Source organism: Filicampus tigris, chromosome 15 (assembly GCF_054856515.1).
Source record: "Filicampus tigris isolate MCC_2025a chromosome 15, RoL_Ftig_1.0, whole genome shotgun sequence".
NCBI classification, from domain to species: Eukaryota; Metazoa; Chordata; class Actinopteri; order Syngnathiformes; family Syngnathidae; genus Filicampus; species Filicampus tigris.
The window spans coordinates 7,521,843-7,536,327 of record NC_141231.1 but is presented as its reverse complement, the minus strand read 5'-3'; the positions used below and the strand labels follow the sequence as shown (position 1 = coordinate 7,536,327).

Here is a 14,485-nt window from a genome sequence, read left to right as displayed (position 1 = left end):
TATGAGATCAATTTAAAAACTGTTTAATTTTCAGTTAACATTAAAAGAGATGCTGTCTGTCTATTTTGTTTTTGTTTGAAATGAATACAAAGATAGGCAACAGTCCAAAATGTCCGTTATTTAGATTTCTTGTTTAAGTTTTCATTTAACTTTTAAAACATGCTGATGACCCTTAAAGCTCCCTGAACCTTTTGTTAGAATTTGAAAACAAAGATGTCTATTGTGAAAGATTAAAAAAAAACTACTACTACTATTACTACTACTACTACTACTACTACTACTAATCGACATCGGCCCTGAAAAAAACATATCGGTCTATGTCAAATACATACACAGAACAATCTGATGGTACAATTCATAATTTTAAGACATTGCATTACATGAACATTTCCTTTCCTTACTTATCCTTTCTCACCTTCTCAGACTTGCTGTCCACTACGGCTGCTGCTTTGTGTTTGCTGAGAAGCTGACGCCTCCTCTCGTGCCTAGTGGCCCTCTTCTGAAATTCATCGTTGTGATTCAGCAGATGCGTGGCGAGCGCGGGGAGGGCCTGGAACTTCAACTCGCAATGGGAGCACTGGAAGGACTCAGAGGCGTCGGCGTCATCTTCTGGATCCGGTGACACGGCAAAGTCCCTCTTGAAGTCTGCCCTGTGGTGGTCGTTATAGTGCATAGACAGCAGCAGGCCGGTTCTGAAGGACAACCGGAAACATTTGAGACACTTAAACGGCAGCCAGTCCCCGTCCTGCTCTGAATCCGGGGCATCCTCCAACGCCTCCTTGTCGTCCTCTTCCATAGGACTATCCTCGGGTTTCTCAGGCTCTTTGGCATAGATGACAGTAAAGTAGCGACTGAGCTTACTAGCGTGCTGCTTCTTGGGGAAGACACCTGGATGGCGTTTAATATAGTGTGATACAATGCTCTTCCTGCTGAAGGCCTGGAAGGGACAAAGAGAACACTTTCGCCTTTCTACGGCCAAGCGGACTTCTTCGCTCATCTCCGAATTCCCCTGTTCGGAGGGGGGCGGTAATATTACTTTGTTCGGTTTCTCAGTCATTGTCTTGGAAGCAGCCAGACAGTGGGTATAGTAAGCGTCAATGTCATGGCGCTTCTGGTAGTGCGCTGCCAGGCCCTTTCGAATAGGGTTGGTATACGAACACAGCGCACATTTGAAGACGTTGTTTTTACCCTCAGGCTGAGCACGGACATTGTTGTGCTTGATACGATAGTGGCGAGCGATGCCTTTGCGGGTGGAGCAGAAGTATTTGCAAAGCTGACATTTGAACACGGCATGCTTCTCGGGCTTATTGATAGGTAACTGTGAGAGGGTGAAGTCCAAATCACTGACCTCCTGGACTTTCCCTGCGCTTGATGTATGACTGGCGCTGCATTCCGCTACTGGCTCTGTGTCATGGCTGACTGAGAAATGTGTCAAACCAGGAGTGAAAATCTCAGTGGCCGATTGATTGTGGTACTTCTCATAGTGGATTTTGAGTTTCTCCAGTGTCCCGTGCGTGTACGAGCACATTTTACACCTGTACGCACCGTAGCCCTGCCTTTGAGTCTTGTTCTTGTCCTCTGCCTCATTTGGGTCTGAGATTTGCTCGATGTCATTTGCAAAATCCTCCGCTGTGACTTTCACCAATGGGTGTCTTTTCTGGTAGTGGGTGAGGACACCATGGATGCGGGAGTTCACATAAGGACAGTGGCGACACTTGTACACAGAGCTGGGGTTGATGTCCGCCTCCTGCGCGAAGTCTGCCGCTTTGACTTTCATACCGGGGTGCTTCTTGCCATAGTGGGTGAGGAGGCCATGGAGGCTGTTGTACTCGGACAGACATACAGTGCACTGATAGGGATTATTCGAAATGGATAGACGTGGGTGAGCGGTATGTGGGTTGCTCTCTCGAGGTGGTGTGGCAATATAGAGAGCGCCATCATTTTCGACAGACTGGCAATTGAAAGACGCATGTTCTTTGTGCACCTTCTCGACTGAAGGTTTTCCTTTAATAATATCCAAAATCACAGAGTCGTCCCCTTGGATCGCCCAGGGGTGTACTGCCTGATAGTGGCTAGTTATGTCATATACTGTGCAAGCCTCAAAGGCGCAGTCCCTACATTTGTAATGTTTTGTTTCTAGGTTCCCCTCTTGTTGGGTGGTCTCTGGTCCGGCCCAAAGCTTACTGGCCATGTAGGCGTAGTCCACATTATGCTCCGGGTGGCGTCTTTGGTAATGGAGAAGCAGGCCTTGGGGTTCAGTGTGGGAATAAATGCACCACTCGCAGTGATATCCCGCCTCCAGAATGCTATCTTGGTAAGCCCAGTGTAAAATGGTCAAGGCAGTGGCTTTCACAGTTGGGTGATCCTTCTTGAGATGCTTCTTGAGGGCATAGACATAAGGGGATGTGTAGGGACAGTGTCGGCACTTCAGGGAACGTAGGGGTGTAGTATTTTCGGGATCTGGAGGGGCCTGGACAGCGGCTGCGGAAGAGACGCTGCTCGACTGTGCACGCTCGCGCTGACTCCGGACGACGGCAGTATGACGACGCACTAGGTCAGCGTTAGCTTTAGTTTCCCTGTGCTTCTTCTGGTAATGTATGAGCACTCCTTTGACAGTCCGGTTGCCGTAATCGCAGTGCTGACAGAAGAACAGCTCGTCCTCGCACTTCTCTCCACTTCCTGGTTTAGGGCTTGAGTTGATGGAGCCATCATGACCATTGTTTGGGAATTGTGTCATAAACTGCTTAGGCGCTGCAATTTGTAATTCATCAATTAGTTTCAGCAAGCCTGGGGTGGGGGCACCATGTTTGATATATTTGGCTGTCACCTTTACTTCGGGGTGTCTCTTTTGATAATGCACCAACACACCCACAACTGATTTGTTGCTGTATACGCAGTGTTTACAGTAGAACATATCCTCGTCTGATCCATACAGTGGCACGCTTGATTTTTTTGGAGTAGTTGACGTGTTTAAATTAAACGAGGCGCTAGCGACAGGCTGATCCACGGAGACAACCTTCATAGATTTCTGTATGCGAAAATATGATGCCTTTTGCTCAGGGTGTTTCTTTTGATAGTGGACCAAAACAGAGTGCATGTTAGGGCTGGAAAAAGAACACACGTCACAATCATAAACAACGACACTTCCGGCCATGCCGTCCTTGAGGGGATCTACCTCTGTGCCTGTTTCAGGGGTCTTGGACGCCGTTTTAAGCAGCGGGCTTGAGGAGGACCTAGGAGTGGACGTAGTCGAGTTAAATGTTTTGGGGCCGGAGTTCAATATCTCCCTCAGAGTTTGTGATTCTCCAGACTTGTGCGACTGCTCCACAACATAGCTGGAGAAGATCATTGCATTGTTGATCTTCACTGTGGGATGCATTCTTTGGTAGTGGGGCATTAGGCTTCGCACATTGGGGCTCGTATATGAACAGAAGCGACACATGTACACCAAATTGGGCTGGTTGAAGTTTAGCACATTGCTGGCTTCAGGGTGGTGATCCATGTAGTGTTGGTGTAGGTCGTTGTAGTTTGTGTATTCAATGTAGCACTCCAAGCAGCGAAAGACAGCGCTCTGGTCCTCAGGGTCCAGGATGTACTTAAAGCTGAATTTGATGTAAGGGTGCATCCTCTGGTAATGGGTGCTGACGCTACGAGCAGACTTGTTGTGGTAATCACAGTGTTTACAGTAGAAACGAGCCATTCCAGGATCCCCAGAATAGTCACTGTTCTCTTGGGTAGCCTCTCGACTATCAGTCAGATCACCTGAAATGTTTTCACTGTCGTCAGAAAGAGTCAGGGACAGAGGAAGGCTCCTGGATTTTGATTTAGGGTTGCTTTTTCTTTTCCCTATCCTGCCTCCCTTGTTCGATGAATCCCTTGAATGAGGCTGCAGTATGTTGTACGCAAAAACGGCATTTTTGCCGTCATGGTTTCCTCCCACATTGCTGTTATGTTCGGCCATGTCCTCGTCATCCATGTCATCCAGATTAATGATCAAGTCCTGCTGGCTTTGGCTTATTTTGCTTTGAAGGTTGCTCGCAATCTCATCAATTCTTGTTCTTTTTTTAACCGAGGACAAATCCAAAGGCAAATCGTTGATGGACTTCCTCGCGCGTTTACCGCCAACTAAGGGTTTTTTGGTGGCTAGCCCTAAAATGGAAGTCTGAGTTTTTTGTAGACAGGTTGGCGAGGCTGCTACATCCGTGTCCAGCTGGTCGGCCAACTGACTTTCAAAGACGGTGGGATCCATGTCATCACAGTAGGAGTGCTTGTGCTGCTGGTGAACCCTCAGTCCTTTCAGAGTGGTGGTGGAGTAGTTGCAGAGCGTGCAGCGGTGTGGATTTTGCTGGTCGTTCAACACGCTGGTTGACTTTTTTCCATTCATCTTGGAAATGCTTACATTCCCCCCATTGACGGGCTCTGTCGTGCTGTCATTGTGAGATTCTGGGCTGTCGCTTGTCAGGTCCATGGTCTCCACGTCAGAGGAACTGTGGCTCTGTTTGTGCGTGCCTAATTTAAGAGGGCTGGTGCAAATAAACGGGCATTCATCACATTTATACACTGTGGTTTTACCAGACAGGTGAATGTTTTCAATGTGGCGCGAGATGCTACGCCTGTGCATGGTGAGGAAGGAGCAAAATGGACACTGGAAACGGTTCTGGAATTTCCTGAATGGTATTCCCTTTGTCTCCAGCAGCTTATTGTCCTCGTCTGTTAATAGCTGCTTCGCATCTGCCGACAGCGTTCCAGTGTAGTTGGGATCATCTATATCACCAAGCTCTTCATCTTCACCCTCTAAGCTGCTCCTTGAGTCCTCTTCATTTAGTAAGTTGGTGTCTATCTCACTGCCACTGTTGGGCCTCTTAGGCGAAACGGAGGGTCCTGTGCTGACGGGTGTGACTGCAGCAATCTGTGCCGATGCATTTTCAAGTATATCTCCCATTGACTCCTCATATGCTTCACTCAATGCTGACTTTGATCTAGTTGGGCTTTGGGAGGGGGACTCTGGTTTAGATTTAGGTGAGCTCGTACATGCATCCCCTTCCGGCTTGGGAATGCTGGACACTATATTGACCTTGTCGCTGTGTTCCTTGACCACATGATTGGTCCAGCTAACCTTCTGGTCAGTCTGATAGTCGCACCATTCGCAGGCTAGCGTCCTCTTCATGAGGCCACTGGATGATGAGCACGACTCCTCCTCAGGTTCGCCGCTCTCTGATGCAACCCCGGAGACCCCCGAGGGAACTTGCCTATGATACATAACGTGGTGTTTCATCATTCTTGCTTTACGAGGAGTCTTGTAGGTGCAATACTGGCATGTATACCCCTTGGAATTGTCTGTCTGGGAGGAGATCTGTGCGACCACGTCCTTCTCGACAACATTGTGCACCTTCTTGGTGTGGTTCCTCAGGAACGACTTGGATCTGAAGTAACGGACGCAGAATTTGCATTGGTAAAACAGAAGATGGGTGTCAGCGCTTTGCTTCGGCGATGCCTTGCTGGAGCTGTCAGCAGAGTTGGGACCTGAACAAAAGATTAGTGTGTTAGACATCTGCTATATGAGGCTGGATTTTAACTTCAAGTGACACAATCCTCCCACGTTATTTTTTGCTCCCAGATGGAATAGTAACGGGTATGCAGTTCCTGCATACTTAACGAGAGGGAATGGAGGCAGTTCCGGCGTATGACATGGAGTTTAACATTTAATAATTGTATTTATTGTGTTTTCCACCTAGGTGTTTAAAATCCAAGTACATAGACTAGTAAAAAATATTGATCGATATTGCATTGCGTCACATTATCGCTCACCATGCAGCACAGAAAGGGAAATGTCAGATATCAATACTCTTAGTATCTTGCATTGTATACCTAATACAGCAAGTTTGGCTTTTTAAAGTGATTGCCAACTTTTAATATTACAGTTGAATCTAAGAACAAGAATGTGGCCAATAGTTATTTTGTTTTAAACTAATTGCTGGGGGGAGCAAATGTCAAAATGAAGATATGAATTAAGTCTGCTGCATAATCTGCCAATGTGACGTTTGAGGGGTTTTATTTCATGACGCACTACTGCTGTATCATGATAGTATTGTTGGCCAAATTCCAGTTAACCTGCGATTACCATTTCGCTATTTTGCAGCACTGAGTAAATCAATATTCATGACCCTAAACAATGATCCTTTTATGCATAACTGTACGTCTAAACACAGGGTAAATGAACCGTAACATCTTAATTTGTGTGGGAGGCTTACTCATTCCTGCTTTAGGAGGTGTGTAATTCTTGTCATCCTTGTCTCCAGTTTCCTGCACCCCTGCTGCCTCCTCCGCCTGCTTGACGTCGACACCTTTGTCGTCTTCTTCGTCTTCGTCCACTTCCTCGTCTTTTAGCGAGTCTGAATCGTCTGCGTCGGCGGGCTGCAGGAAAACTGTGTGCACATCTTGAATGTGGCTCTTCAGGTCGTCGTATGAGTCGGCGCGAAAGTCACAGCCGTCGCATTGCAGTACCTCCATCACTGAATGGGGGGAGCACTCCCTGGAAAATCAGGGAAACCTGGGAGGAAAACAGACAAAATAGTATTCAGATCAAAACATGCAACATTACTTGTTGACAACATAGAATCAAGTGCACATCTTTTCCATATAATAAGTGAGCAAATGATCAGCAGTCAGTTTTACACTTTCAAACAATCACAACTGTGCGGCTAAAAGAAGGCCAAAAGACTTTTTTTGTCCCTTAAACAAAAACCCATTTTATGCTCAAATGGACAAAACAGTACGGCAACAACGAGGAGGCTCACTGCCCCACCGACCTCAATAAGTATCAAATAATGCCTATGACTGGAGGTCGGCTATTTGGCTAGCAGCAGACACTTGAAGCAAGCTCTGAATTCAATTTGTAAACCACTAATGATCAGATCATCCAGATGATGTTCGTTGTAATAGCAGTAGTGGGGTCCCATTTTTGAGCAGAGCAGCATTCCAGAAACAACAGAGGGACCGAAGAGGGATTATGGCCTGATTCATCCCATTTTTATTACCTTGGGATACGCAACAGCTGGACAGCAGCTCCACACAACAGCCTTTAGAGCAGAATATTGGATTGTGCCAACTGTGTTCAGATAAGATTGAGGGATGGCGGCTTTTACATCTCCTTCAGCCTTGTCTGTAGTTTGGAACATTGTTGTAGTCTAGCATCATTTCACAGCAATTGGTTCTCGAGATCCCATTAATATCGGAGGTTTATGAGGCAATATGTTGGTAGTTATTATAAAACAACAAATGAAACCACCAACCCTGACTGTTGCACACGTTTTGGACATTGTGGCTTTACCAGCCAATGTTCCTCTTAAGGTGTAATGATAGTTAGCAAGGTGCATCAAGGCGTTACGGGGGTTCTTGGGTTTACAAATCCTGACGATACTGACATTAAGGCAATTTCACAATTATCAATGGCACACTGAACTAGTTTGAAAGTGGGGTAAAAATATGTTGTCAAGCGGCACACGAAGGCCCGCTCAGTTACAGCCCCACTGGTTGTTGCTTTTCATTTGTTTTTATATTTATGGTCTACAAGAGCAACCAGTCCACAGAATAATTTAGCCATCTTGACTTGCATGCATAAAGAAATTAGAAATGAAAACATACATTTGTGGTGTTTGGGTGCTCAAAACATTAGGTTTATTATACAAAGTCATCAGAATTTGGTTTGTTCTAACTAATTAAGGGCAATTGTCATGTCTAAATTAGTCTTTGCTTATCGTCAAAGGGAAGTCAATGGGAGGTGTGGGCTACAATGCAACTATGTATTTGAAGGACAGATGCTGCGATAAATTGAGAAACTTGTCATTTACAAACAGGGCTTACATGTTCTCATTGGTTGTTTAAATTCTGATTTAGCAATCCAATATTCCGGTTGTATGACAGCTACAGGCAGGAAAGGGCGACAGAATCTCTCCTTTTTCTTTCCACAAAAAAGATGGATTCTTCAGACGAGGTAATTTTTATATTATTTTCGGATACAGAAACACAAAATAATATGTTGATCTTGCGTTTTACAAACGGGAGACGAGGAATTGACAAGTTGTTCATGCATTTCTATTTTTGAGAGATTTTATGGAGAGTTTCATCATGGTCAATTTCTTGTAAAAAGCATGCATTTATACTGAATTTGTATTGGGGAAAGTGAGTTGTGAATGTAAAACATGTGGGGCTTTTTTTTTCAATGATAACTGACTTTTTCTGTAAATCGGACTGTAATGGAATGTATTTCTCCACTTGTTTAGTTTCACGGTGACAAATAAAGGAATGTCTTTAAACCCGTTAAGATCATCTGTCATTTGCTTTGTTCGTGTGGGACAGAGGCTGCTACAATTGTCGAAAACAGGAGTTCAAAACATTATCCCGCAAACAATTAGTCTGTCATGTTTGCTCAGTGTTCTGTGTCTGTCTCATAGTCGATTGTTTCTCTACTTTTAAAAGGTTGGGTAATTCTTTATCAATACAGCTTTTTCCAATTCCAACTTTTATGTGAATGACAACCCATGAGCTATAACATAAGCGTTTGGACTAGAAAATCCAGACATCCAGAGACTGTGGCAGAATCCAACCAGCTTTCCAAGTGTGACTGGTCGACCATGCAAGAGCTCCACGTGAGCCACAATGGCCTTGAGCAAGCACAGGATTCATTGTTACGGACTCAAGTTACAGCCGCGCCCTGCTCTCTTGGCATTTCAACACAGTTTTCCACGAAGCGGCCTCCAAATGCCAGTATTCTTGACATTGGCATCAAGAGGGGGGGGACAGCATCTGCCAGGAGTTGGCGGAGCCTACGGCATGCCACACCAAGTTAATGGGAGCGATAGTACATCTGCTTTCATCTAGTCAGCTGGAGCTCTGACAGGCGGTGACTGAGCTGCTTAGATCCTCCTCTGAGCTGAGCTTCAAGGGCAGCCATTTTAAGAGCCGGCCATGTGCACTTAGGTGTTCAGCCAGCAGCACAACATGGACCCACGGACCTGATCCTCTTCCTCAACGGAAAAAAAAGGCTGGGCGGCCTGTCACAGAGGAAGTGCTGACAGAAATCTATCTGCCAGATGTACAACACAAGCTCAGCAGAAAGCATCTCACACTCTCACCAGTCCGACTCCGCCTCTCGTTTCTCAGTACATTATCTGTCGCATGAGGAGATTTTCAGATAAATGCCAGGGTTTGCGCTCTGAGGAGAGTTGCAGCAACCCTTTGTGGAAAAAGTTGGAATGTACAGCCTCTCCTCTGCTCCGCTCGTTTTGTGGAAGCCGCCAACGACATTCCACAAGGGGGTCGAAAAATGCAAGGCATGTTTGAACTTCTTTATCTGGGAGTTCTGCAGGCCCTCCGGAGAGCAAGAGAAGGGGCAGAAGGGGGATATAGCAGGCCTGAAGGGGAAGGGTGGGAGGAGCAGGGAGCGTGACGGAGCAACCTGGAAGACCTTTTGGTTGAGAGAAGCGCAGGACAATGCCATCAGACTGGGCTCCCCAGATTCCAAAGTCTAAAGATATTTGTTAATCACCAACCGGTCTCGCTGCATCAGCGAGCTCTGCCAGTCGTCACACCCTCCACTCTGCAGCTGCATCGTCTGAAAGAGGGCCTTTGAGTAAGCCAGTATTAAGCTGATTAGAAGTGCTGAGGCTTCGTCCCCAACTGTTGGCTATTGCTACTATCTCACGTTGTCAAGAAGGACATATATTTATGGGTTTACAATACGGGGACTGATAGCACATCTGGAAAGAAGGCGTTCTCCAACAGTCCAGTGTGGGGTAGAAAAATCTCTGTCCAAAACTATAGTCAAGAACTATTACCCCAAACTGTCAGACCATTACAGCCAATAATGATACATTGTCTTCTCCAGAAAATGTACAATAACAACTAGAATGACATATCAGCAGATCTGCTCACCAAAAAGTAATTTAGAAATAAATAAAAAGAGCATTGAGTATCTCATTTGTTCATCCATCCGCTTCATAGTAATTAGTAAGCTACTTCATTTCCACTACATTTTTCGCAACATCTGTGGGTCTGTAAGCAAATAAGATCTGCAGGGTCTTAATGTCATGGTCACTTGTAGTTATCCATTTTTCAGTTTTAGACTTTGGCCTTTGTGGCCTTGGAAGTTCCACCTACAGTGTGTATTGTTGTTTACTTCCCATCTTTTGCCTACCTGTATCTCATGAGTCTAGCTACCATGACACGGCCAATGTGTAGTCACAAAATTCCTGACCTTTGACCAGTCGATTGGAAATGCTCTCATTCTGTGTCTAAATCAGTGTGTGCATATAATCCATAATATTGCTCCATTTGACCAAATATTTATGTTAGTTTACTTTTTATTGCATTATTTGGTTTCTTTGTGACCTATGAAATCTTTTTGCCCCGATCAGCTCAAAACTACGCGATTGGAATTCTGAGACATTCCTATGTCATTGTTGGAGCGCTACAAATGACCTCCTCACTAATGCAAATATACTATAACCGACAATTGAAGACATTAACAGTTATATATTTTCCAGTTAAATCAGAACCCTGAAGCAAATCATCAATGGAAATTACCTGATTTCAACTGGAATGGCATTAAAGTGAAAACCTCTGCAAGCAATCAATCCCACATTTGTGTTTGTCTATCGTCTCGGCAGATTACTTTCTGGTTCAAGCTTATATAGGCAACAGGCATCACAGGCCACAAGTGACTGTTAGTAAATTCTCAGCATGTGCAAGAGCATGGGTGCCCAAGTCCGGTCCTCAAGAGCCCCTATCCAGCCTCTTTTAGATGTCCCCCTCCTCCAAAGCATCAGATTCAAATGATCAGCTCATCAGCTATCCTGATGATCCTGATCAAATGCCAAGTGCCCCTTATCCAGCCTGTTTTAGATGTCTCCCTCCTCCAAAGCACCTGATCAGGCTATCTGATGAGCTGATCATTTGAATCTGGTGTGTTGGAAGAGGTAGACATTTGAAAATAGCCAGGATAGGGGTTCTCGAGGACCGGAGTAGAGTGCCCCAGCTCTAGAGTATTCATTCAGTGCTTTAAGCACTGCCTCTGGCAGTCAGGAGGGATGAAATAGAGCAAAAGATATTAAGAATAGATGGTATTGCCTTGTCATGCCATTATGTCTCAAAGTACATGATGTAAATGCCATAATGTAACAATAAATTCCTTGCCTTTACTTGGTACCACACGAAGTCGGACTGGCTTAATCCCAATTTGTTAAATGGTACAATAGCATCACAGTACTCCAGCATATAACAACCCATAAAACCTAAAGCTAAGGAGACAAACCAGCACTCTGTGACATCGTACAAAGGAGTCAGAGCAAAATAAAACAGTACTACTGAATAATAGGAAAAAAAAATTGAGAGATATAAATAAGCTTAAAAAAGCATGGGTTGCCGCATCTGCATGCTTGAGATGCTGAGGAAAGTGTTCACCCTGGATACAATTTTCGAGTGACCTACAACAGAGTTCATGAAAAGACAAAATATATCAGAAATACCTATGTTCTGATGGAAGAGGCCTAAGACAATATCAAGTCAACCTTTCTAAAAATAATGATTAATAGATTGTGAATGACAGCCTGCTCTTTAAGGTCGGGTACACACAAAGAGTACCGGGGCTTTTTTTGTGTGTCTATTTTGTCCCTTCCAAGGACGTCAAACGTCCGACTTATGCTTTTCAAGACTATCCGTATGTCTGAGGTAGGTTAATGGATTTCTCCCGATAATAAGGTCCAAGGTCCAGACTACCGACCATGCAATGCATTAGATCCTTCCAAAAATTGTTCGACCAAGCAACCACATAGCAACAGCATAGTAAAAATGCACTAGACAAGCCCTAATTGTGCATATTAAATCCGTAATTAAAAAGCATTCCATACAACAATTTCTTACTCCCTGAGGGTGCTACAGGGGGATATGAAAGTCTACACATCCCTGTTCAAATGCCAAGTTTTTGTGATAGAAAAAAATGAGACCAAGATCATTTATGTGTTCTGCAACATGTACTACTCAACGAAAAAAAAAATGGGTGGAGAGGTACAAATAAACAACTGATTATAACCTGTTTGCATAAGATGCGGCTGTGTTCAGTGTTCGTGAATCAATCACACTCAAACTCATGTTTAATGAGAGTTAGCACACACCTGCCAACATTGATGATGCCTGTGATTAACCCCAACTAAAGTTCTAATAGGCTTTTCCTGACATTTTTGAAGTCCCATCCAACAGCACAGGTCATTGTCTGCAAAGAGCTTCCACAACATTAAAGGGATCTCATTATTCAAACCTTTCAGTTAGGAGAAGGGTATAAAATAATTTGCAAGGCATTAAATAAATAACGGAGCACAATAAAAATAAAGTGGAGGAATTGTGACATCACCAAGAACTAGACATTCCTCCAAAATTGTTGAAAAGAGGAGGAAATGAAAACTGGTCAGGGAGGCTGCCAGTCAACACCAACATTGAAGGTTCAGGAATTTCTGGCAAGTACAAGCTGGTTAGTACATGGGACAAAAATTTTCAATTTTCTTTTCTGTGTCCGGTAATTATGAACAAGGCCACATCCCGAGTTACAAGAGGGTGTGCTCACAACCACGTTACTCAGTTGTTACCACTTTCTTCAGAATTTTTTTTTTGCAACTGAGTTTTACAGTTTATAAGGCTAAGCGGTTCTGATGGGTGGATTTTTTAAATATTACAAAACTGCCATTTCAACAGTATAATATACGTACTATATCCACTCAATATATCGTTGCTGTCCTGTGAAAAACACTTATGTCCTTTTTTCTTATTTTTACGTGAATGGTGTGTCCGCATTACAGACATAGCATTAACGTGAAAATAAAAATAAAAATAAAAAAATTGGACATGCGCGTTTTTCACAGGACAGCAACAATATGTTAATTTTGGTCCACTGACAAGAGTCATACCTGACCAACTTGCTGAGCTTGTCACTCTTTGGTCTTTGGATGCCATGAAGGTTTCTAAACGCACATTAAAGTCATTGGGTACGTACCAAAGACATCACCTCCCTAAAACAATAGCTTTACAAGTCTAGCTAGCTTGCTGGCTCAGAGTCTGATATTTATCAGTTGGCATGTTGCAGATAACAACAGTGGTTTAAAAAAAAAAAAGGAAACCTGATCCAACTTGATTGACCTTCATAATCCAACAGGCCTTACTTGCAATATGCAGTGATTAAAGGCACAACCATGACATTTTATGAGTGAAGAGGGTGAAATTACAAACAGGGTGCCAACTAGTCATTCAAAATGTTTAGGATTTTTACAAATATATGTTAAAAATAGATGCTGTGGACTCTGGTGTTGGGTTTTCTTTCACAAGAAGGCCCCTCTTAGCCCGCGTTGACAGTAAACAAAAGACTTCATGGAACAAAGAGGGCTCGAGATGAGGGTGAAGTGTATGAAGAGAGCAGCTAAGAATAGTGGTAATTGTGAATTTTATTACAAGGCCAACTCCATGTTTAAACCGCATACGTCCCATAATTTTTCATGTTAGTTTTTCCCACAATATAAGCACCTGCTACTACATACCATATTCATTTTTATTTTGTGACTTTTACAGGAACTGCATTATGACAAATATTAATTCCCATTTAGAGGAGTGTGAGAAAAGCAATTGTAATGCTTAGCATTGTGCCAACATAACCATGTGTAAGCAATAAGCGTATGGCACAAATCAAACCCAGAGGACACGTTCTCATTTGAACACTTGCCATTACAATTTAAATTTGACTACATTTCTTTGATCAGTGATTCCCAACTAGTGTGGAATGAGAGATTGTCAGGCGCATTGTGGGAAATGATCCACTTTCACTTGTCTGCAAATTCTGAATGAATTACAAATACATATTTGCCATCAACATATAGTGACAGGTAGAACAACTGAAAGTTCTACGGTTCGATGGCAGAAAGTCCACTAAACCTAAGTCTCCACCTGTTGTCATTCAAACAACAGAACAAACAGGTCTAGGCTTTCTGTGAGTATGTCTCCACCTGTTATTCATACAACAGATCTAAGATTCTCCTGCGCGTATATCAGCTTTGTGTTCAATTAAACAGAACCAGAATTCCTACAGAGGAAATTAAGGTTATCATCAGTATTATCAATCCAGTACTATTTGTGACATTTTTGTTTGGTGGTTCTTAAATCTAACACACATAACCTGAAGGGCAAACGGGATGACGTTTTGTTTAATGTTCAGCATTTGCATGACTCTGGACACACATATCTTGAGTGGAAACTTTAAAAATGAGTATGAAAAAGATTTGCTCTTGTTTCAGTTTATCACTCTCTCTTCACAACATGTAATCACTGACCCACTAAAATCAATCAACAATCACTTATGGTCATCATAATTTTTTTTAATTAACCACACCATGGAGCTCATCCCAAGTTTGAATCTCTTTTTGGTAAATTTTGGTGTGGCTCTAGTAGG

General features: G+C 43.5%; 1 protein-coding gene across 5 annotated transcripts in view; it reads right to left on the bottom strand.

Moving 5' to 3' along the window:
• Positions 1-14,485, bottom strand: part of znf462 (zinc finger protein 462) — a 46,641-nt gene that overhangs the window by 13,828 nt on the left and 18,328 nt on the right. For 3 of the 5 annotated variants that reach the window (XM_086053744.1, XM_086053741.1, XM_086053742.1), the window contains exons 2-3: positions 6,252-6,550; positions 416-5,523 (exon numbers count right to left, since the gene is read on the bottom strand). In XM_086053744.1, the coding sequence (XP_085909870.1) occupies positions 416-5,523; positions 6,252-6,510 (5,367 nt within the window). In that variant the 5' untranslated portion in view covers positions 6,511-6,550. Of the gene's footprint in view, positions 1-415; positions 5,524-6,251; positions 6,551-11,193; positions 11,262-14,485 lie in introns of those variants that run through there. The other 2 variants (XM_086053745.1, XM_086053743.1) reach the window with 2 other exon arrangements.